This window comes from Ambystoma mexicanum, chromosome 1q, assembly GCF_040938575.1.
Source record: "Ambystoma mexicanum isolate Mex_15411 chromosome 1q, UKY_AmexF1_1, whole genome shotgun sequence".
NCBI classification, from domain to species: Eukaryota; Metazoa; Chordata; class Amphibia; order Caudata; family Ambystomatidae; genus Ambystoma; species Ambystoma mexicanum.
The window spans coordinates 1,265,166,631-1,265,192,737 of record NC_090922.1 but is presented as its reverse complement, the minus strand read 5'-3'; the positions used below and the strand labels follow the sequence as shown (position 1 = coordinate 1,265,192,737).

General features: G+C 44.4%; 1 protein-coding gene across 1 annotated transcript in view; it reads right to left on the bottom strand.

Annotated features, from left to right (window-relative positions):
• Positions 1-26,107, bottom strand: part of LOC138545618 (uncharacterized) — a 122,090-nt gene that overhangs the window by 83,326 nt on the left and 12,657 nt on the right. Inside the window, exons 2-3 of the mRNA XM_069642078.1 lie at positions 4,648-4,688; positions 2,206-2,280 (exon numbers count right to left, since the gene is read on the bottom strand). Of these exons, the coding sequence (XP_069498179.1) occupies positions 2,206-2,280; positions 4,648-4,688 (116 nt within the window). The remainder of the gene's footprint in view (positions 1-2,205; positions 2,281-4,647; positions 4,689-26,107) is intronic.

The following is a 26,107-nucleotide window of genomic DNA, read 5'->3' as shown; positions in this document are numbered from 1 at the left end:
TCCATGATGGGGAGGGCGGCTTTGCTGAAAATGGTGGTCCTTCCCAGACTCCTGCATTTCTTCGTGAACGTCCCGCATTTGATCCCCAAGAGCCTATTTGTACGACTTCATAGTATGTGTAGAGGCTTCGTGTGGGGTAACTCCAGTAATAGGGTGGCCCTGTGGAAGCTCCAGAACCCGTACGAGAAGGGGGGTATAGGCTTGCTCAACTTCGAACTATATTATCTGGCGGGGCAGCTGTTGTATGTGGCCAGGTGGTTGTCTGATGACGATTCGGCGGAATCTAGGTTGTTGCGGGAGGATGCAGCCCCATACTTCCTGAGAGAGGTGGTGTGGCTACAAAGGAATAAACTGACGGGAAGAGGGCGGCTATTGAGGTTGGGATGGGAGGTCTGGCACAGAACGTGGAAACTGATGGGGAGCCAGAACCGCTATCTTGGCAGGTCCCGCTGGTGGCCCTGTGCAAAAACGACTCCCAAATGTTTCAGTCTGTCCGTAGGCACTGGGAGCCGGTGGGCCTGGCCACGCTCGGGGACATATGGCGGGAGGGGGAGGCGTTGGACTTCCAAAAGTTGCAGGATGAGACGGGGGTGCACAGAGGCCAGTACATCACCTATGCCAGGCTAGCGCAACGAGTAAGAGAGATGGCCGGTGACGGCACTGGCAGATGATCCCGATGCCACCCTTGAAACTATGTATGATGTCTCAGAGGGCGGGCATGAAATATCACGGATATACGAACTCCTCAGAACGAAGGCTGGGAAAGAGTTGCCCCAACTGAGGCTTGAATGGGAGGAGGAGATGGGTGGACTCATGATGGAGGGTCAGTGGAAGAGGGTCCTGGGGTATCATAAAAAGGTGTCCCGAAATGCACGGCTCCAACAACTCCAGTTCTACATTACTCACAGGGCCTACCTGACTCCCCAGAAGATCGCACGGTTCGGAGGCTCGATCACTCAAAAATGCCCCAGGTGTGGGGAGGTGGACGCTGGGTTACTACACATGTTTTGGGCCTGCCCGGAAGTGTATAGATTTTGGGAGGAGGTTAAGATGAAGCTCGCAGGTGGGGGAGTGGTGTTGGACGTGGGATCTGCCTGGTCGTGTATGCTTGGGATCTTCCCCAGGCCCAGACACTTTAGGCACCTGAGCAAGCTGAGGGACCTGGCATATGTTCTGGCCAAACGCAGGATTGCCATGAACTGGAAATCGGCTCGCAGGCCGAGAGTGGAACTATGGTGGGCGGACCTTATGAGGTGGGCGGAGGCTGAATCCGTGGTATGGTTTGAAGTGGTCACTAGAGGGGGCGAGGAGGAGATAGGGCCCTTGCTGGCCTGGCGACAATTGGTGGCCTCTATGACCAACCCACAACAGGGTTTGGACGAATCTGAGAATTCGGAAGATGGGCCCACGGACAATGTTCCACCCGACAGTGCCCCGACTGATGATACAAGGGAGCCGGCTCTGGCTTGATGGGGGGTGGGGGGAGTTTTTTCGTATTTTCTTTTGTGTTTCTGTAAATAATTAACAGTTGTATTGTGTTGTTTGGTTTTCTAAAATATAAAATCAATAAAAAATTTAAAAAAAAAAAAAAAACTATACTGATCTCATCACTTTGGGAGCCAACCCGAAGGGGCACTAGATTTTGGGGATAGTTTTCCCAGGTGACGCACGTAGCGCGTCATACAACGGTAAAAAGGGCCTGCGATCCCACTAATGATGAGAGCCTCCCGGATGCATCTGGTCTGAGAGTTCGGCCCTGCCTGTTTCTATAATAAACAGCAGTATCTACCTTGCTCTTGTGTGTGCCTCATACTCCTTTTGGGACGCGCGAGGAGTTAGGGCCTCCCCAGCCCCGGAGGTCCGCGGACGGCCCTGCCGGCCCCCGGGAAATTACCCCGACACTAGCTTAAAATGCACATTGGCACTTATGGATGAAGATAACTAAATAAACTAAGGAATGCATTTATGAGTTGTCTGCAGCTTCCACCTGTTGTTCAGTTGTCTAAATGTAATAAGGATTGCGGGGTACACAGTGCAAAAGCCAAATAAGAAAACATTCCGACCCAGGCCATTGCAAGCAAAAAGTTGTTATATATATGCACATAGTTATATTAGCGAATACGTGAAACATTTTAATTGTCAGTACCAAAATAGTAAATACCACAAAACAAATATGTACATTTAAAATCGGATTTTAATTATTACCTCCAAATAGTACTCAATTTCCTTTTTAATACTTGGAATCCACTTTTTCACTTCTGTAGCAGAGTTTAGGGTTGACTGTAAAAAGAAAAAGGTCAGTATTAACCAAAGATTTTATTTCAGCAAGTGATTTACGTGAACAACATGGATGGGAGGATCTGAAGAGACTACAATTGCTGAGAAAGAGGAAATTGAGAAACAAGGCAAGCTATGGTCTGAAGAAGCAAAAAGATGGACAATACTGGCAGTCTTTTCATAGACCAAGAAATCCAGTGGCGGATACTAGCATGAATAAACTCAGGTTGTCAGTTATATTTTTATTATTTGTATAGTTTCCGGCTGATAAAACTGTTATAAGAGCCAAACTAAAGAAGTACAAAGCTAACATTATCACCAAACTGCAAGGAATGATTGAGACAAGGATTTTGCCAAAGAGGTTAGAACGATGAAACCACTATATAGCCAAAGCAGTTCATTTACTTGCATGTTGAACCTGCAGGTAGTTAACCATACGTGAGGTTACATTTCAAATTCATTTTTTCAATTATATTATCAAAAAAATAAGTGTTATGGTACATTAGTTTTAAAGGTACTATAACATTTATTCTGCACATCATATCTATTGATGTGCATGCACATGAGCAGTGACATGGACAGTGCAGTTGACACATTAAGCAAAGAACTCACGTTCCATCATGTACATGTATACCGTGTGTCCCGAGCAGTACAATATTTCCCAACATATTGTACTATTAATACATTCTCATCACTCTTTAATTTACCATCTGGATGTTCGACTATTACCTACATGTGCATTTATACAGGGAGACCAGAGCTGTTAATTGACATAAGAACTTCTTTGCTCTAGCCTGGTCGATCTAAACATTTTATTGGGCTGAATCGAACAGATACTAGGTTCATCCTGAAAGGACAAGAATTCACAAATGAATATCAGATTTAATGTGGTGGAAGAATCTTGGGCTATACCACACATGTACAATTGAGGTTCAATTATGAATCCTGAAAGATGTTAAGAGCTTTTTATTGATTCTGACAACACACGAGACTCCCATTATCGGGCAAGCTCATGCGTCCCGTCTAATCTCATTGAGTTTCCAAGGTCTGGCCTTTCAGCGTTTCAGCTAAGTAGATACTCCATATATCCGTTTGCACAAAGACAGGTACTTCTTCAGAAACAGGTCCCGTTTTCCTGACACAGCCCAAGCTCGCTGTGGCGAGGTGCGTCAAGGAGAAGACAATAGGGCTCGGGTCATGATGGAGAGGAACTATATTGCTAGGTTCTAGAATCAAGACCAAGATCTGTTTTTCTTTTCCCACATTAGTACAATGAGTAAAAGTAAGTATGGAACAATTAGGGACAGATAAAGGCACATTAGATTTGCATTCAGTCAGGAGGGCAACTGCATCAAAGGCGGTTGAAATGGGAGTAAGTCAGCAAGAAATGCTAGAAGTTAAAGACTTGTGAAAACAATTGGTGTTCAGGAAGTTTTATTTGAAGCCAATCAGCAGCATACTAGGAAGTTGTTTTTTATTGTAAAGAAAGACCAAATTATGGTTGATAGCATTTACGCTAGTGTTATGCCATCCTAGTTTTAATAAGTCATACAATTATGAAGTAGACTTTTACAAGAGGTTTTTTTATGCAAAATGTGCATTGAGAGGTTGTAATATCATGCATTAGCATATGAGATCATGATTATTTCCTATTCAGGTGATCTCGACTGATACCATAAATATACAGATATATCTGCAGTTGTTTTTCTGGTGCTGATACTTGTTTGCTACATAGTTGTTTTTAGACCCAAGGTCATAGCGAGAGCTTGAGAACGAGGCTCCATTGAGAGCAACAGAGATTATGGCGACGGGTACAACGGTTTCTCACAAAAAGGAAAGAGGAAGAGATGGGACAGAATATACTGGTTATATATAGACTGTGAGGGAGGATTGGACAGATGAGTCACATGACTGCTTGGATTAAACTTGGCCTATTTCTATGTGTTCATAGAAAATTAATTTGTTAAGTTTAATTGTGTTTTGGTTGCTGTTGGTCACTCTGGAAACTCTCTCATACGATTAGAGGGAGAATATTGAACTTCCCTGAAAAAACGTACCCCAACATCCTTAATAGAATTGTGACTTTTGTGGACAAGAATGCAGAAAACCTTCCCTTTGTAACCTTGATAGACTGATGAAAATAATAGTAACATGCTTATATTGTTTTGGGATTTTAACAAAAGAGTTTGTGCAGGGCCTTGCCTTCACATATAATAGAAAAATGCATGAGTCGAGAGGATGCAGACTAGTGGGTAGAATTGGGGGCGAGGGGGGGGAAACTATGCTACTCCTAAAAAGGTTTCCGCTTAGATCATAAAAAGGTCTGCTTTTACATTGCCTTCGTATTATTCTAAACACAAATTCTCTTACCAATCTGGGTCTGGTGACATGCAGATCCTTCAAATGGCCATCTGTCAAGAAAGAGTGATTATTCTATAATGCATAAATGCCACAAACAAAGCAAAAAATATAATGTAGCCAGATCTAGAAATTTGGAGGAGATCAGACTGAGAAATATCATTGCAGTTTAAAGCATCATGTGCAACAACCATGGAAAGATGATGCCTCCTAGAAAGTCAAGCTATATATTTTATTTCATTTCAGTGCCATAAAGGGCTGCCTTAGAGTGATAATTAATTGTAAAATACCATACCTTTAAATAACATATGTTTTTAAAGACAAAAACCTCACAAGACATAGGATTATGACCAGTGCTTAGTTTGTATAAAAATAAAATAAGCTCCAAACCCCAAATACTTTCTAGCACTTCTGCGACACTACGGACGGGCATCACTGCTGCCACCACCCATAGCTGCTCCCCACAGTGTCAACATATTTGGGGTTACACTAAGGCTCGCACCTGCTCATTGTGGTTGATGGATGCACTGACTATTACCACTTCATAATTAAATTGAGTCTGAGTAAAAAAGTGCCCGGGTTCAAAAACAGGTGCCAGGGTTGAGCCCTGGCAAACACCCCCACAGATAGAGCACTGCTTATGACTCCTATTACACATGGAAATGTCAGCGGCTTCTTGTACTATTCTATTACATTTGGGCAGAATAAAGTCTGAATTGAAGAATTTTCTATGTTAAGAATGACTTCAAACAACACAGTGTCCAGCTGTCCAACCAAGTAGATAGGATGTACTTAAACAATCATGGGAAATCTAACACCGCTGCCTAGGTGCCGTGTTTGTCCTGGTGGGGCTTTAAGCAAAATAAAAACTATACTAACAAAAAATTACAAATGTGAACCCTATACGGTAACAAAGCCAGAACTATTGGCTTTGTCAAGGATTATTATTATTTCTTTTTTTTTTTTTAAGGACTGTGTTCGAAATGCTTCTTCTATTTCTAACGGCAATCAAATGGGCCCTAAGTGAAAATAAGGCCTACATCCATGGAGGGGGCTGCCCAACCCCAGCATTCACACCACTGATCCACAAGAGGTATATTCACTACTGGCCTATTTAGATATATTACAAGTCCTGTGGTAGCGACCCTGTAGTTATGGTTAAGTTGCTCAACTCATAGAAAGAACACTTTTTGAGCAGCTTATAACTTTGTCCCCCTGGAGGAATCCTCACCAAACTTTGCAAAAGAAGTATATGGCCCCTTCAGAATGATTTTGTGAAGTTTTGGTGCCGATTTGTCCAGGAGGGGAAAAGTTACATGGGGGTACCAAAATGTGTGGAAATCCTCAGATGGAATGGAAAAAATGTTTTGCTCACACCTACAGCCCAAACCGCTGGACGGATGTTTACCAAATGTGCGCCAGGAGAGGCGTCTGGGTCCCGAAAGCATGCTTTTGTAAATTTGGTGTACATCTGGCCAGTGGTTTTTAATAAAATGGTCAAAAAGTAGGTAAAACGAAATGTGTGATATCTGGGTCCGGTCTGCAGACTCTCTCCTGATTCGGAGTCCGCGAATGCCTCTATGCCAAACAGAGAGCAGCGCAATGTTTGCAGACATCATACGTGCTCACTGTTAGGTGCGTCAAAACCTTTGAAATGGACACAATGTTGGCTTTGCAAACATCTCAGTAAAAACAGATTAAAAAACACATTACTGGCCACCAGGGGGCGCACGGATGAGCTCAGCTGCCGTGTGAACTCCGTGTACCACGGCCCCACAAGTGACTTGAGCCGCCACCTGTGGACTCCCCTCCCCTCCAAGAATAAAGGAGCAGGTGTGCCTTGTGGACGTGCCCCCTCCGATGAGGAGAAAGTTCGATGAAAACCCGTGAGGTTTTGATGCTTAAACATGATGTTGAGAACCAGCCCCCTTCCCTAGTCAGAGACACTGCCTCGCAGAGAAAGAGAAAGTAAGAGAAAGCAGCCCGGAACGTGAAGGACATCGCTGCGTGAAACAGGAGCTAATGGAACCACTGGGCACCGCCTGGAGACGTATGCGGGAGGTGACAGTTCATCACCAGGTGCTTCGGAGTGCACGCTCGGTGTAAGTACCTCCGTGAGTCAGTGGATCAGTGAAGGTGTGTGCGGTCGGACTAACGTGCGGTGGGGTTCCCCCGACTACCAGGGACCCCAGCAGAGGCCACAGCCAAACTGCCATACTGCCCAGAGGGCCAAGATACCAAGGACATTTGGTAGCACAAACTGCGCGCAAAAACTAAGTAAACGGATTGTCCCTGAACCCGTCAGATGGAATGTGGGAGACCCGAAAAACCGCCCATACCACGTCTGCTCTTGATTCCCAGACACATACATTGAAACGGGCTGCCTGTGTTGACGACCCAACATACCCTTTGTAGCCTTGTACGTGCGAACCACTGACGGCAGTTGCAGGGCTTGGCGCTGCTGAAACCATAATAAGCGCCCAATCCGCTCTCAACTGCACGCTACAGAGCTGGGGACCGCCAACCCGCGCACGCAAGAAAACAAAAAAGGGCCAGAATACAACCTTGTGCCCCGAATCCCTCATAGCACAATATCTGTGAATGAAAGACTTGCATAACAGCAAGCACAGTGCTAGAGGCTTCCCGGCCAGCAGCAGACCCCAGGCCCACATGGTACAATGTTACCCAGCACCCACACGGTACAACGTTACCCATCACCCACACAGTACAACGTTACCCAGCACCACCCCTGTAAGCGATATTCAATCAACACTACAGCTAAGTCAATGCCTAGTCTGGGATGCTGAGGAAAACCCTTATTGATGTATTTTTATGTCCAGTTCAGTACTCTGGATGACAACCCTTGTATAACACCCCCCTCTTAGAATCCCCCTGACCCCACTGAGCCAAGAAGTAGGTTTGTTTTGCAAATTAAAAGGTTTATTTGAAAATGTAAACAATATATATATATCACACTTTATAATAAATTAATATCTGATAGTACACTTAGACATATGATGTTGATCAACAATGGGTAATCTGGCACTAGCACACTTCTTTGCAATCAATGAGGAGTTAGTATAGGATGGATAAAGTAGCAAAAATACTTTTATGGTTTCAAGGGAAAAGCAATGAGGAATAAAATGCAGTACAGAAATACTTGATACGATTTTAGCAAAGATAAGATAATCACTTTTTCTCTGGTAATTCACCCCCCCTCCCCTATGCAATGTAAGAAATGGAAAGAGGAGCACACAGTTCTCAGGAATGCAATCAAATACAATACGAAATTCAGTTCCCCCCCAGCAAGCTTAGAGGAAACAGGTAGGAGTTTGAAACACAGGAAAATTACTTTAATGTGGTTTGCAAGGAAGTGAAAAGGTGCTAAAATTGCTTTTAATTCCCTCTAGAGGTTCAGGGTAGGTGATGGCTACTTTATATTAGTTCAGGCTCACTTTAACAATACTCTATGAATGACTAGCAGATTGCAAACGAATTTTAGCAAAGAGAAGCAAAAAGCTGCTGATTTCTACAGATGAAGAAATCGGGGCAAATCGCGGTAAATTTCGCGAGTGCGTAAATCGTGATTGCGGAAAAAGTATAAGGAGTAGTTGGTTCTAGGTTTGTTGGAAAGCCTACAATCACAGCTTTAAAATGAAAGTTCCTAGCCCAAACAGTTCCAGAGATACGGACGATTTAATAAAAGGTAGATTTTCGGATTTAAAGTAAAACTCAAAATGACAGGTGACAGCTTGCAGCTGCAGAATTGACAGGTGACAGTTGTGACAGTTGTGCAGCTTTAAAAATGACAGATGACACGATTTTTAGCAGGCTGTTCTACTTAGGTTAGAATAGTTTGGATTAGATTATTTTAACTAAGAGATTGGTTCTGCACAGTTCTGCTAGGTACTCACAATATCAATTTGAAATAGGCCTCGTCACGATCTGGTCAGGTTGGACGGGACTTCCGGCAAGTGGCTCTGAAGTCCCGGCTATCTGGGTCAGCTCTGCTCTCTGGGTCTGTCAAGCACCTGATCTGCTCACAGCGGTCTGGTCTGCGGTTCCGGCAACAGTTCTTGGCAAAGAATTCAAACAGCTCGCCCGGCTGTTGAATAGTTTGGTTAGGTTTGCTGGATTCTGAAGGCCTGCTGAGAATACTTTTGCTTGCAGTGGGCCTTCTAGGTTCAAAGTTCTGTAGTCTATGTTTAGCTTGGAAGTCTATGTGTTGGATCTCTGGATGTGAAGTCGTCGGTCAGCATGCTCCGAAGCAAATGGAATTGAATGTCTCTACCTGTCCCAGCAGTCTCTTTTTATGTGTTTTGAAAATGGGTGTGTGCCTGGGCCTAGCTAAGCCTGCCCCTCTCTACTTGTCATTGGCCCAATTCTCCCCTCTCCCATGATTGGAGGAAGGAAATGGATTGTCATCATGATGAGGTCTGTTTATGGGTCAGAGGATCCTAACCTGGTCAATTTGCACACAAATCTATTTCTGACCCAAATACATATTTATCTATGTACCATTTTTCTAATATTATAGATCCAGTTAACATATTTTCTGTAGCACCAAACCATCCGATCCCTGTCTTTGTACGATGTCGTGTCCACTGATGACAGAATTCTCCCCTTTTCATCCAGATAACGACCTCTAAACCTTTCCAGATTGTGCACCAGGGATATGGGTTTCAGATGATAAAGTGTCCGATTTTTAACATGGAGACATTTGGAGTAACAACCTTTTTTTCCGCTACTATCCCCAGGAACATGCCACAGGGTCCTAACACCTCTTAAAATGTCCGCACTATGAGTTATCTATCTTTTTAAAATTATGCCCTGGTCAAAAAGGGGTGTGGCTTCCCACATCACAGGGTGGAATAACTGGTTTATCCACTTCCCCCAAGCTCAGCTGCTAGCAGAGGCACTGCCCCTCCCAGTTTTCCCAAGAGGAAGCCACTTTACGGCCCCCCCAATTTAACATTTGCCTGAGACAAGGCTTTGTTCAACCTCCTGCAATCTGCAGGTCCCCTCCCTTAATTCAATCAGGGAGGTGTGAGCTCCTTTTGGCAGGGGCAGCAGGATGCAGCCAGGCCTGAGAAGAGTGGCTGAGCAGGTTTCTCCCGTCGGGGTAGTTGTCAGGCAGAATTCAGCTAAATGTCACTTTAGTTCCCAGTTTATATCAAACGTACACTTTTTACATATACATTAAATAATTACTTCCTTCAAGTCATTTCAGAATATAGTTTTACATTGTATCCACCTCTTAGCAAGTCTTTCCTTGGCCTGGTTTCGGTTCATTTGTTCAGTTTTACACAAAGGTCTGGTGATTTTAAAACGCCGGCTTTCTGATAGTGGTGAGTACCGGTATTGTAACCATTTTTGGGATTAAGAAAATGAATTCCCCACAGTTCTGAGTTGCTTTTTGGCAATCAGCATTGCCATTCCCAATGGTTTCAGGCTACTGTGTGTGTAGCCCAATGGTGGTTTTAGGCAGTGCCCTCCTGTGCTCACAACATAGGCAAAAATGGGTGGCAGCCTATTCTTCATGTTTTCCCTGTGCACTCTCTGGGGAGTTCTGGCCATCATGATGTTTTCCATGCCAGTACTGCACAGTTTTATGGTAGGGCTTGGATGCATGGGTAAAACATCCCACACCCCTTAGGTGGCAAGAATATCGATGAGCGCACCATGGCACCCCACTCCTGTATCCCAAAGGCAAAGAAACATTAAGCCTGCTATCCTGCCAAGCAACACGTGGAAGGTCGGAACCTCTGCCCAGGTAATCCTGGAATCACTCAGGAGCCACTGGCCCGTGAACCCACATAACATTGGAGACAGCGAAGCCCCACTCCTTTAGCTGCACACTATTTGACCGCCCCCGCCTGCTAAGCTGGGGCTATCACAACGCAAAAGGAACCAGGACAACACTAGAGGCAACCCCAACCTAATTCCGCAGAGGGTCCCAATAAACGCTGGACCGAACACGGACCCTGGTGGAGCCCCGGTTCCAGAATAGAGGGGCGCAATCAAAGCGGACAATCAGAGGGTTGGGCCCCCGATCTTGGGGCATGTGCCCTCCTCTGATACCTACAGACTACTGAGAAGCGCACCGTAGGACCCCATTCCTGTACCCCAAATGCAAAGAAACACAAGCCTGATATTGTGCTAAGCAACAAGTGGAAGGTCGGAACCCCCGCACAGGTAATCCTGGAATCACTCTGAAGCCACTGGCATGTGAATGTACAAAACATTAGAATCAGCGAAACCCCACTCCTCCAGCCGCACAATATTTGACATCCTCCACCTGCTAAGCTGGGGCTATCACACAACGCAAAAGGAAGCAGAACAACACTAGAGGCGACCCCAACCTAACTCTGCAGAGGGTTCCAAGACGCCCGACTACACACAGACCCTAGTGGAGCCCTGGTTGCAGAATAGAGGGGTGCAACCAAAGTGGACAACCAGAGGGTTGGGTCCCCGGTCTCGGGGCGTGTGCCCTCCTCTGAAACCCACGACACCCCTAATGGGAGTGGTGCCTTGTATTCAGGCCCCTCATCTGTCACAGCCTTAAAACGGCGCAGAACCAAACAAAGGAAAGCCCACACCAAAAACACTGGGACCTATCCACCCTCCCATTTTACACCTCCACAACTCGGACCTCACCGTTCAGTCCACCCAGGCATACCCCTTATAGTAGCAAGTACTGGCCCAGAAAGGTCTGGAATCCCTTGACCTGATACAAACAGACTTACCCCATAGCTCAACAATGAGCAGAGGAAACTGCACCCACACCGGACCATGGAGACGGCACCATACACGGCAAGCATGATAAAACAAACTTCTGAATGCCAATCCCAACACAACTAGCACATGGACATATGCCATAAGCTCGCCAAGTATTTATATAGCCCGCCCAACCCAGAGATAGCTTCCACCCCAACTGCGACAATGGCGGCATCCAGTACCGAAGCGGCCATGACAAAAGCCGACACTGCAGCCCTGCTAAATGAGATGAAAAGCATGAGAGCGTACATTGGGGGCAAAATCGATAAAATAACGAATAGAATTGACAAACTCGAGGAGCGGCTAGATGGGGTCGAACACAACCAGATATCCCTCGATACGCTGGAGTCCCAGATGGACATGAGACTAGCTGATCCGGAAGCAAGAGAGGAAGAATTTGTTTAAAGATGGACGATTTGGAAAATCGCGAGAGGCGCAACAACCTGAGAATCTTTGGCATACCGAGTCGTGAAGGAGAAACCGAACAAGATCTAAAAAAGATCCTCCACACAATCCTGAAAACATTGTTTGCCCATGACACGGTGGACGAACCTAAAATCGACCGAATACATAGAGCAGGAGGAGCCGCAGGTGGCGCGAAAACAGTCCTGGTGCGGTTCCACAATTATGCTGATAGAGCAAGAATTCTGGACAAAGCCAAAAACACACCACAACTCCTTCTCGACGATGCGAAAGTGATCTACCAAGATTTATCCTCACTCACCTTAGCAATGTGGAGAATGTGCATTCCCCCGACCAAGTGGCTTAAGGAGAAAGGGGTCCGCTACCGATGGGGATATCCGTTCTTTCTCACGTTCACCATATGACTGCGGACCGAAAAAGACAACCACTTGCATTACAGATCTGGTCACAATAACCAGACCAATGAACAAAACCCGAAGGAAGGACGGCAACAGGAGCAACAATGGCATATCCAGGGGCCCAGGCAAAAGAAAATCTCAGGATCCAGAAAATACAGGAGAGTAAATGGTTCCCCGGGAGCCGAATTCTGAAGTGAAAGACCTCAGGATGATAAATTCTAACTAAATATGCCTTAACAGGGGACCTGATCCAAGACGATGGGCGACTGCTCACAACATCGAAACACTCAAGGGAAGCTCAGACCATCTCACAGTAAACTGAAGATTGTAGACACAACAGGAAGAGACGAATGGGACTGTTCCTGAAGGTAACCGAGAAATGCTCTGGCCAAAAGACTAGTTCAGAGATCGCGGTTTATGAGCGAAAGCACACGGAAAGTTGGTCAACACATGATGTAGAAAGGTGAGTTATTGGGAAGGTGGGAGGGGGACGAAAAGGGGCTCAAGGTTGATTGAGGTGTTTAAAGAAGGGATTGTGGTTTGCACGATCCGCACTGGTGGTCCGGAATTGACTAGGTGAGAATGACCTGGTCGAATCGGATGCCGCAGGAGGAGAGACTGGGGTGAGCGGGGTCTGGGGAAGGGTTATGGTAAAGTACACGAAACTTCAGAACAGTTCCAAGAAATTAAAGGAAATGATACGTGCAAAATGTATTTTGCCCTCACGTATAACGAATAAAACGAAGGAGGGGCTATGGCAGTACCGTTGACAAATAACACACCCAGGACACTTAGGGTGGGCACACTGAATGTGAAAGGGTTGAACTCACCTAATAAAAGATCCCTAGTGAACAGAGAATTCAAGAGGGCAAAGCTGGATGTCCTCTTCCTCCAGGAAACCAAGTACATACAGGGGGAAGAGTGCAAAGTTCTCCACTCCAGGTTAGGTTCGGAACATCGGAGCTCCGGCCCCCTCCGAAAGGCTGGAGTGGGCATAGCATATTAGTGAGGAGGGGACTCAATCTCCTATTAACTAAGATATGGGCAGATGTGGAGGGTAGGACCCTGGTAGTGATGGGTAGAATACACAATACAACCCTCACATTAGCAACTCTCTACTCCCCCAATGCTGGCCAAACACGCTTCCTCAAAGATAATGCTGAAAGCAAAAGGGTATATTGTCATAGGGAGAGACTTCAACCTGTGGGTCGACCCAGATCTTGATAGACTCCCGGGCAACCCAGAAGCAGGCCTCCCGCAGGATGGAGGACGGACAGATGTAGTGGAGATGATGCGACTGTATGGGAACATTGGTGCACCTCCCACCCCATTGAAAAAGGGTTCACATTCTACTCTATCCCCCACTCGACCCTCATGAGAATAGACTACCTCTACCTCTCGAATGAGATAAATGAAGTAGTAAACGCCTCCGATATTGTCCTGATCACGTGGTCAGACCATGAAATGATCACAGTAGACATCGAATTGCAAGCTCTACCACAAACAAACTCGAAGTGGCGCTGTAACGAATCACTCTGGAAAGATACGGTATTCAGAGCAGAAATGACATGTGAAATCGAAGAGTATTTTAAGGTGAATGATACAGGAGAGGTGTTGTGGACTGGGAGGCAGCAAAGGCGACCTGGAGGGGGAATTCTAATCAAAGAAGGGGCGGTGAAAAAGAGGGAAAGGGCCCTGATAGAAAACAGACTCAGAAGGAGATTGCCCAGCTTCATGAAGCAGCATGGAACACACATGACGATAGGCTCCAGAAATTAGCGGAGGCAGCACAAAAAAGAGAGGAACTAAAGGCACTAGAAGAAGGACAGGTGATACGTAAACTGCAGTTTCTTGAACAGAAACATTATGAGAAGGGTGACAAGGCAGATGCACTACTAGCGGCAAGGCTGCGGGGGCAATGTGCGGAAATGTGGGTCGCAGCTATAGAAAAAGTGGATGACCCCCATAGAACAGACTTGAAGGATATCCCAGAGGCGTTCACCAAATTTTATGAACATTTGTATACATCGGAGGGGGAAACGAGGGGAACTGAAATAGATCAATACATACAGAAGGTTGACATGCCGAAACTCCCCCGACAAACGGCAGAAGAGTTGGATTCTCCCATCGCGTCAGACGAGGTGGAAAAAGCAATCAAAAGGCTCCCGCTGGGGAAAACTCCAGGGAATGAGGGCTATACGGCCGGATTTTATAATACCTTTATCCCTTCCCTCCTCCCCTTCCTGGTCGTTCTATTTAATGAAATCATACAAACCGGAGTGGCACCTGACATTCTCACAGGCACTGTACTCAGTAATACCCAAAGAAGGTAAAAACCTCAGGCTGTGTAGTTCCTAGCACTGCATCTCCCTCCTTAACATAGATGCAAAGATCTACACTAGGGTGATGGCAGCAAGACTAGAAGGCCATATGCCTCAATTGGTACATCCCGAGCAGGTCGGTTTCATACTGGGAAGGCAAGGAGCAGACACAATGCGCAAGACGCTCCATCCGATTCATGAAGCGAGGACAATGACGACCAACCCAGTGCTTCTATCGATAGATGCTGAGAAAGCATTTGATAGGGTCGAATGGTCCTTCCATGAAGCAGTATTAGCGAAAGTAGACATTGGCCCAACCTTTTGTAAGGGAGTTAAGGCTATAATACAGGTCCCCAAAGGCTTCAGTGATGGTCAATGTGGAATATTCCAGGTGGTTTGACCTATATAAAAGGCATGAGACAGGGCTGCCCACTATTAGCCATCCTCTTTGCGCTATCCGTAGAACCCCGCGCCCAGGGACTCAGGGCAGACCCCCAGGTAGAAGGAATGAGAGTGGCAGATATAGAATACCAGGTTGCCCTATATGCCGATGACTTACTTCTCTACATCACAAACCCTATGGCATTAATTCCACGAGCACTCCAGCTGATTGAAGAGTACGGGTCACTAACTGGTTTCAAAATTAATAGATCCAAATCCATCCTGTTTCCACTAAAAGACCCAACTCCAGATTACACTACAGCACCGGCATCCCTAGGACTAGTGATGGAAGTTGACACCCCCCGCTATCTGGGAACAAATCGGACCAGAAAGCTGGACGATGTATATGAGGCCAATTTGCCCCAACTTTTAATCAGATTCCGGGAAGATTTAACAAAATGGCAAAAACTAACGATATCATGCATGGGAAGACTGAACACACTCAAAATGGTCTGCCTACCAAGGTTCCTATACCCATTCCAAATGCTTCCCATAAAATTCCCTGATGCATTTTTTAAAGAAGCAACGAGAATTACCTTAAATTTCTTGTGGCAGGGGAAGAGGCCAAGAATACCATATGATACTCTCACTCTAACAAAGAGAAGGGCGGGGTAGGCCTCCCAGATCTGTTGTTGTATTATAAAGCTGTTCAACTCAGGGTATTGATCCCTCATCTGAGAGGGAGAAGGGATTTACAATGGGTCCAACTGGATAACCACAACCTAACTCCGGTTACAGTAGCGGAGTGGTATGGATCCCAAGAAAGAAACTAGTGCGTAGGCTCCGAACTCACCCTATAGTGGGTACTTTTTGGGACATCTGGAAAGAAGGAGCGGTGATGAAAAGGTATCACTACATGACCCTCACCTCTAAGCCACATATGCTTGCCAGGAATACGTGAAAGAATAGTAGATCATGCGAAATTTCAAACCTGGTAGGATGCGGGCATCGAGAGAGGGGGGACAACTACGGAGGGGCAGTGTTTTTGTTACGATCACAGAACTCAAGGAGGCATTGGGAATTCATCCGCTGCCAGTTTTCCCATTCCTGCAGCTAAAAGGCACGCTTATGAGAAGAGAATGGTGACCTCACCCCCTTTGAAAAACTATTAGACACACCAACAGCGACTAAAGGGATGATCCCAATACTATTAGACACAGGAAGGGGCTCGACAGACAACCCGAGGAAAAGGTGGGAAAGGGACCTTGGAAAGGAACTAGATCCTGAAACATGGGCCAAGATATGCAAAGGTGCCTCACAGATATCCATCGCAGCACAATATAAGCTTCACGCTGTCAAATTACTACATAGATGGCAGTATGACCCTTATAGACTATCTAAAATGTTCCAAACAAAAGAGCCGGTGTGCTGGCGTCAATGTGGGATGAAAGCAGATTACTAGCACATGTGGTGGGGTGCCCTCGGGTTCAAATATATTGGTATGAGGTACTTGGATGGATCAAAGAGCTAGATGAAGTCAGAGGGAACCCTCGCCCCTACTAATACTGTTCAATCTGGAAGAAAGTGATGATGAAGTGAATAGAGTGTACGGAATTGTGGCCCCTCTCCTCCTAGCTGCAAAAGCTTGTTTAGCGATAAAAAGGAAATCGCACCTGAACCAGAGTCAGAAAGAATGGTCAAGTGTTGCAGCCAATATATACACAATTGAGCGGGTTACCGCTGCTCTACATGGAAGAGTGGGCCAAAATGAACTAATGTGGAGCGACTTTGTGAATGAATATTTGTCCAGCTCCCATTAGAAAGCTACATGATGGAATCTATACTAGTCAAAGGAAGATGCTCCTCACTGAATTACAAAAGACACTGGGCCCCGAGGTAAAACCTGCAAATAAAACACTGCCTGCTTAAAGACGTGTGAACTGGGTCATGGACAATCCTGAAACAAAGGGAGTGACATAAAACTGATGGGAGAAAAATGGAACCATGAAGAAAACATACAAGTGAATCTTTGCCATGTGGAGTGGGTGGGGAAGGGGGAGGGGAGAAAAAGAATTTGAAATGTATAATTGATGCCTGAGGTTCTAAGTTGTTTGAAATGTATGAACGAAATATACAATATCAATATACCAAAGTGCTCCAAATGTAGATGTAAACCAGAGTTCTCTCTGTGTGACAAAACCAGAATTTAAAAAATAAAATAAAAAATAAACAACATTGCACTTGTCAAACAAATGAAACTATCTCTGGGGAGTTGAAGGGTGATGGGATGGGATATGGCCATAAAAAGCCAAAAATTCAGATGTTCAGGGGCATCCATGTATATTTCTGCATTACAGGTTCTGAAATTCAGTGAAAAACAACTTTGTTAAAAAGGGATGTTATGGTTACAAGTAAAATCCAAAAACCCCAGACAATCACCAGTATGGTAAGCTAAGCAACCATTTATTTTATTTGTATTTATTTATTGTGAATTTGTTAGGCGCCTATACAGCAAGTAAATTGTGTTTCAAAGCGCCCACGGGGCAACAGGGAGGGAACATGGGATTGAACAACAATTAAAACACTGAAGGATAAAGACGGACATACTAGGCCTTGCAAGCATTCACAACATTCCAGTACAGAGAGAGGAGAGGGAAAGAGGGATTGGGGGGGGGGGGTGCTAGGAGTGGCCATGCTCGTGAGTGAGCAGCAGGTGTAAGTGCCCAGAGGAGGAAGTGCTAGGGAGAGATCAGCTGCCAATAAATAGGTAAGTGCAGGCCTATAGTGGCATTGGCCAGTGGGTGCCAAGGCAAGTGCTGGGAGTGGTTGGAGGCTGAAGGCGATTGGGTGTGGCAGGCCAGGACCCAGAAGGACACATAGGGGCCCTGGTCACCAATCTCAGCAACTGTGGGATTAGCAGAGGAGGGAGGAAAGGAAGGAGGAGTAGTTGAAAAGGAAAGTCTTGAGGAGCTTCCGGAAATTTGAGGAGATCCAGCTCAAGATGAAGAGGAAGGGGGAAGCTGTTCCATAAGAGGGAGCCAGCTGAGTAAAGAGATCAGCCACCAGCCCTCTGTTTAGCAAAACAATTGACACACAGAGTTGGTACCAGAGGAATGTAAAGAGCTAGAGGGAGAATATTTAGTAATGGCAAGTTGTAAACTGTGTGTTCCCTGACCCCAGATAGCTTTACGGATGATGCAGAGGCATTTGAATTTGATGCTTGCAGCAACTGGGAGCCAGTGTAGAGTTTTTAGGGCAAGAGAGATGTGGTTCCTGGGCTTGAGGGGTCGTAGAGAGGAAGAGGGTAGATTCAGGAAAAGGCTATTGCAGTAGTCTAGCCTAGAGAGAACCAGAGCTCTAGAGACATTGAGCTTCTGGTGGAAAGTCAGAACAGGGAGGATTCCCTTGAGAAGGAAGAGTTGAAAGTGGGACTTCTTGTCAAGGTCCTGAATTTGAGGGAGGAAGGAAAGGAGGAGTTGAAGATGACTCCAAGTTTTCAGGCTTCGGATGATGGAGATTGGGGGAGAGCCCATAGAGGAGGGCCAGAGTAAGGAGAAGGAGGGAGCAAGAGTCCCAATAGGAAGGATCTCAGTCTTGCTGGCATTGAGGCAGAGATCATTGGAAGTGCACCAGGAGTGGATGGCAGATAGGCAGTCTGGAATGATGAAGTAAGGAGAGGGTCAAAGGGAAGTTTGAAGAAGAGTTGTGTGTCATCTACGCCACCACTGTGCACTGCTAAGACTAACACCCATTTTTAAACGCACAGCATTTTCCATTCCATATAAATGTCATACTTATGATATCCTTTATAGTGCCACCATTCTCCACCTGCTCACACATACGAGTATACAACCTAAGTATCCATGTACAACACTTCACCTTACATATAAAGTACTGTTCTTTTCCAACCACTATTATAAGACACTAAAAGGTGCTCCAACTACAATCTGACATTGCGTTACCAGTAGGCCAGTTTCCCTATTTTTTAAAAACACTGCAACATATGACAAATACATTGCACCACAAACACAGTACTTCTCTTATCGCCAGCACAAAAATAACCGACACATGCATTTTTTTTTTTTTTTTTTTTTTTTTAAAAACACACCTATTTTTGTCCTGTTCCTTACAATGTTACAAACAGCCCTAGTCATGGTCAGATTGTTCTAACAACATAGTTAGTTAACATACTTTACCACACCACCCATAACACAAGTTAATTAACTCTTTTTCCGAACAATTCATCCTACCTTAAAAAAAATAACAATCCTCTTACTAAAAGTACTTCACCATTACCACATATACCCACTAACTTTCTTTCACAATTACAGGAAAAAAGAAGATTGACGAAAACACCTACTGAAGAAAGAACACTCTTGACATCCTATAAAGTAAATACATTACTATAGCATGTATATCTCTCTAATTGTAACAAATGTACTTAGCCTTGAGTATTCTTTTCTAAACAACATTGTATTTCACTCTTACTAATATTGCAACATTCACACTTTCCGATCCCATCTAAACACTGCTCTTTATTCAATACACCACATCAATCGCTCATCAACTTACATACCACAATTTCACTTCCTTACGATTCCATACCCCTATGCGCATGAGGTCATAATTTCAACCCAACAACCTTCATACTCATTGCGTTCCAGATCATTAGCACTCATACACACACTTCACCCCTTTTCCATTACACCCATACAACCCTCATACCTATGTATTAAATCACACCATTATAACAACCACTGTTTTCCTCAAAACATCATAATGTCATTACGCATTCAATCACACCACCACTCCCTTACTCACTAACCTAAGCTCATCACACGTGTACAGCCTCTTACTCGTACAACCGTCCCAACTACACCTATCATCCCACAACACTCTATTCATCTGTACAATCAACACACAAACCAATGCATATTACATGCATAAACATTGCACAACTTTCAAACACAATCTTTCTTTTTCCCCCCAACAGACAGAACAAAATGCCTACTACAAACCAACTATGTACAAAAAAATAAAAAATATAAAGCAGATTAAAAAAACCAAGCCATATAGTCATCCACCTCCAAAACAATGTATAGAAAACATTAAAACAAAACAGCTAGCACCTCACTCAACAAAGCTAAACCTGCCACCACTAAAAAGTAATGCCCCTCTTGCAAAAACGAAAAGTAAAAAAAATGTACAAACAAAAGCACATTTACTAATGAACCTAACACTATATCTACCAATGTTAACGTAGCCACAGTAAAGCAAACCCCAATAATTATTTTACAAAATAATTCTACCGTAGAGTTCTTTATCTTATAAAGACAACTAAAAAGTCACTATCTATCCTTGGTAATTACGGCAGAAAACTAATCCTCGAAGCACATTTCTACTGAAGATATTGTTTATATTAATTTTAAACAGAATGAAACCACTGACTAAATTAATCAATAAATTACAAAAAAAGAACCATAGTTTAATGAAGACGCTCATAAACAAACAAGCAAGAACAAAAGAACAAAAAATAATTGCCATAGACAATAATAGCAGAGGGTATGAAATGGTAGGAGACACCATTACGGCAAAATAAACCCTTATAGAAAAAAACATCCCCAACACAATTTAAACCAAATGTCACTTTTGCCCAAACAAATCGTCCAGTGTGCAAATGGACGTGCAGCTCAATACGTAGGTTATGCCAACAATCCTTCAAATCTTGACGACAATCCCTCAATCACTTTGTGAAACTAAAAGACAAAGTAGAATAAAAACTTTACAGAACATGAACTGCTGCCCAGTGTACATCCACACTGGACTGCGAGGACATTCATCAGCCTGCATTTCAGGAACTACTTGCAAAAGCACCTTCCACCACAAAGTGTTCGCAACATACCATTCCGCTATACGAAATCTTGTTCATAGATTGTACTATGCAAAAACATCTGCTCTAGGACTGCAAAATTTAAATAACATTCTCCTACATGGAACAGCCAAAGAACTCCTTTGAGAAATAGAGCACATCCAAAGTAAATATTTTGGGAATGAAGTTGACTTAGAAAACTCAGTAACTTTAGAAAACATTAGCAAAAACCTCACAAACACCAACTTCCTTACAAACACGAAAAAAAAGTAAAAGCTGCTGAGATACCAGTCGTCGTTGCAGAACATTTTGTAAAAAGAGCACAACAAAAATAGTAGATATGGCCTACAAAATAGAGGACAGTGAGGAATCTCATGGTTCCAATTAGCTCTATATCTAACAAGAGAAAATAAATACAAACTAAATGACCCCCAATATATTGCACATACTGCAATAGAAAGCTTGACAATAACCAAATGCCAGCACATGCTATCACTAATAACTTCAAAATATATTCCCACTTCCAAAAGCTCTCCAACAACTTAATTTGTATGAGAGCATTATAATCCAAACAGTACACCCATTTCAAGCAATAATACGCCTTCAACCGAAAACCGCCAAGTTGCCTCCATCTCAGTTACTAAAATGCATTTGTGGAAAAGTAATATATTTGCCATTAGATCTTAAAGACAATGTAGAAACTCTATGAGTACAGTGGCCAATAGATCAATCGTTGATTGTACTAGTTAATGGTGTACCAACAAAGGAATTTGTCAACAACTAGTCAACTTAAAGTTAAACAAGCCCTACAATATCTCAACGAGTACTACAAAGATATAAAACGGAGGAAAACCTAAGAGAAACAACTAAAATCATTAAAAATGCAACACAAACTGGTCAATTTGAACATGTAGATCCTGTTACTGCAGCCAACATTTTAGATTAGTATACAAGTCACCCACTACACGCCAAAGACACCATAGAAGATGCATTAGAAACATATCAATTGCATCTAGCCAAAGGATCTCCAATGAGCATATGGGAGAAAAGTGTAGAAGCACATTCTTTTCCTCTACTTTTTTCAACAGGAAAAGGAGGAAGATATGATGAAAGATCCACACAAATTACTGCATCAGAATATTGCTCTTTACAAATGTATTCTGAAGAACCACGATTCAGACAAAAATGTAGAATACATTTTCCACCTCCTGTTTGACAGTGAAATAGCAACTCTATGTTATGGAATTGCACACACATTAAAAACAGGCCCCAATTCTTTTTTAAACATGTCCGTTATCCAACTGCTTCAAAAGATAAAAGTCAATGAGGAAGTTTTGCAGTCAAGTTTCACAAATCTCTTGGCAAACATGCGTGGCACCAAGCAATACTGGTTCCTTTGTCACTCTGATGTACATTGTATGCCAAGGAACCTAGGCCCACCCACGTGGTTTGTTACTTTAAGTTGTGCAGAATATGCATGGGATGACTTGCATGACTTCTTAGACACTGTAAAACAAAATAAAGAGGGAATAGATATAGAAAACACCAAAAGAACTCGGTTCTCTTCACCCCGTCAATGTATCAAGGTTCTTTCATAATCGCTTCAATGCCGTGCTGCATTTCATCTGCAATAAAACTGCCCCTCCACTCAAAGAAGTGACTTCTTTTGGAGAAACGAATATCAATCTAGAGGAGCACCACACATTCACATGCTTTTGTGGATAAAGGATGCCCGCAAATTTGGCCAGGACAAGGACGCCACTGTTCTACAATATATTCAAAAATACAATACCTGTGACATCCCTTCAGAAACCCCACATATTGACCTACGCACACAAATCTTACGCTTCCAAAAACATACGTGTGGCAAATACCAACTACTATATTTGCATTCCACAAGAAGGCAATGATTGCATTGTAATCATTGATGTACTTGGATGTTTCGTCCCTTTTAATGTTGTATGTATTTAGGGGATTTGCCTTTTACACTGTGTGCAACAAAAGACATCAAGCTATTTACGTGTCCTTTTGTGCAAACTGGTCTAGGGAAGCCAAAGCGACATTTGGTATAGTATTTACCTTTGTTTCAAATGGATTGTGTCCTCCCACGTATTCCTCATCTTTGATATATTCATGTCTGCTTGCAACTTGCTTTTCATAGAGTCGAGCATAGTGCAGCGTCGAATCTTGGTCGACGGTCTCTGTAGTGTCCCTTGTGATGTTGAAGCTGTCATATAGTGACACGCGCGCTGAGCGTTACCTCAGTTCTTCGTTTTTTCCTCCTTTAATGGTCATGCTGTGTCACAGGAGGAGATAGTCTTGACGTTGCAAAAAAGGAAGGTGTAAGACACGGAAATTCTAGGCAAGAGGGGTTGGATGGGAGGGTGATGTGGAATACATGGGAGGAACATCCAGTCGAAAGAACGTTACCAGGGGTAAGTAACTAGTGCTTTGAATGGATTGTGTTCTCCTACGTATTCCTCATCTTTGATAGACTCCCAAAACAGTTTTAGTTTGGCGGATTGTGCTAAGAATGTACTTATTTGTTAATGTAATGGAGGATAGTCTTGCCAAATTTGGCTATCTCTCCTGAAAAAGAATTTACACAGTAGAATTTACTAAATGTATGCAGGGACTTCCATGTTGCAGCTCTGCAAATGTCACTCACTGGTACACCTCTTTCAAGAGCCGAGGAAGCAGCCACTCCTCTAGTAGAATGTGCCCTCAGACGTTCCTGTGAATCCTTGCCTGCAATGAGTAACACTCAGTTATACACATAACTATCCATCTAGAGATGGTTTGTTTTGTGACAGCTAAGCCTAATCTTTGACCAGCATAACCAATAAACAGCTGAGCAGTTTAGAGAATATTTGCAGATCTTGTGATATAGAAACATAATACCCTGGATGGCTTCTGAATGCCAAAACAACAATAGTTTGTCAACTAAACAAATTAAATTCAGAGGGGCACTCTCCAACACGGCTTGTGGCATGTTTCTACAGAAGAGATTCCCATCCCCTACCATGGAGTCTGCTTCAGCCCAGCAGTGGCACCAGTCATAGGGGGCATGTTGGCCGTGATTGTGGTACCTTGGGCTGGACCATATTGCAAGCTGCTGGTTCTACGCCTTTCTGTGGTTAACCAATGGAAGATTTCTGCAACACTTGACGTTCATACCGCTCTTCTGTGGTTACACATTGATCATCTCTTGGTGGGGATTACCCCTGGATACTCAATCCTCAATTGTCTTGACAGATGTCAGTATGTGTGGGCGGGGTGCCACATTATTACACAGCTATGCCCAGGGTCTCTGGCCACCAAAAGTTCAGATTAGGTTGTCAAACAGGAGGGAGCTTCTAATGTATTGTCATCTGGCAAGGGTGTGAAAGCCCTTGCTTTTTTTATTCTTAAGTAATTCCACCTCTGAAAGGGAAATCTGCTAATCAGATTCCCCCCATCATACGCTCCATGCCAGAAGTCTAGTGTGTACTTGTGCCCTGCAGCATCAGTATACTGATTCACAGCACCTGCTCTACCAGTGGCACAATGCAGGTTCAGAGGTCACAGAGGTCACAGGTGCCCTCTTGACATCCAAGTCTCTGCAGCACAGGGGCTGCATTTACAATATGCACCCCAGTTTCAAAAACCCTATAATTATGGTTTACCTCCTGGTGGTAGAATAATCTTTAAACATAGGCCATACCCGAGGTAGGCTATGGTGGCTGGTAGTCTCATAATTATTACTGGCACATCAAATTTGATTTCGCACATGTCAGTCCTGCGGACCCAGTTGAACAGTGGGCAGATTATGTGTGTTCCTCCCAGACAAGGCCCAACCCTGATAGGCCTGTAGCCTGGGAATTGTATCTCTTGGTTCCTTTGTAAAGGGCAGATAACCTTTCCCCCAGGTCAGCCACTCCACAGGACGCTGGCCTGGGAACATAAACCAAGAGGCACACTCATTCACAGAGAGCCAGGCCTCACACCAGGGGGCTGCATTTCTAAACACCTTGGATCTTATTGGGAAGGGGAGGGGCAGAGTGAGGGGAGCCAGAGAGGGATCTGTGCAGGTTTTGGGACGATTCTGCCATATAGATTTGCTCAGCCTCCTTTTTCCTGTCCGCTCTAATTCCTCTGGAGAAAGGCAAAGTCCACACAATTCAACAGCAGGAATTGGGCTCCTAAAACAGACTAGCTTTAGTCTAATCACCCGGGGGCTTAAGAGGGGTTCCCCCAACACTTCTTTGAATCATCTTGGGAATCATCTTTGGATCATTACTCAAGAAGGTTTTGCTGGACCCTGCTGAAAGAGAAGTCCTTTCTGCAGTCCTCCAGTTGTGGAGTTGTGAAGCTCTGTCCGCGAACAGGGTCTATTGGGGGTGTTCTGCATGCTGGAACAGGAGCTGCCTCTCTGCCACCCACAGATGTACCTAGGACCTCGCCATGATGGAGGACCCTGTAGTTGTGTGCCAGTCTTCCCCCCGTGTTTAGGAGCATGAGAAAAGGACTGTCCCTGGGCCCCTGGATTGGGACTTGCTGCACAGAGATCCAAGACAGCAGGATCCTAGTACGTTTATGCGTTGAACTGCTGGGAGCGTGTTTCAAGAACAGCCTAACACATTTGAACCAGCATGATCCGCCATTGCAGCCCTTTGCTCTCTCTCGATCTTCTCACAGCACTAAGAAGTCTGGTTCGTCAGCGCCGAACCCCCAAGAACCGCAAATAAGGTACTATTGGGCCTCATCACGAGTTGGGCTATGTTCCCGGCTGTAATACCGCCGACTGTAATAGCCCTAACACCGACCGGCCTGGTGGTATTACCACCAGATCACGGGTTGGGCCTTAACAGTAAATCCCCATTCCCGATTCGGTCTATTGGATCCAATGGTGAATTTTCAGTGCTAATACTGCCGGTTGTAATACCGCCGAAAACAGGGATTTTCACCTCCATAAAAAAGCTGGAGGTAAAATAGCCGGAGGTAAAACAGCCGATTAAGCGCCCAACTCGTGATGGGGCCAGCCCTTAGATGCGGCTGTAATACCGTTACCACAGCATTTAAGGGCTACAGCCCAACTCGTGATGAGGCCCTATTGACTGCTAACTGCCCCCTGGGACCATCTGTGGGCCCTAGATACTGATTAGGTCACTTTGAACTTTGTCGCTCACAAGTACATATCCTTTTTCAAGAACATTGTTGCTTCTGCTTGCCTTCACTCTCGATTCATTACCCAGAGTGCTGAATGTACTATTTTGCTACAGGGGTGGGTTTTTACAATATTTGTGGTTAGTTGGTACATGGTG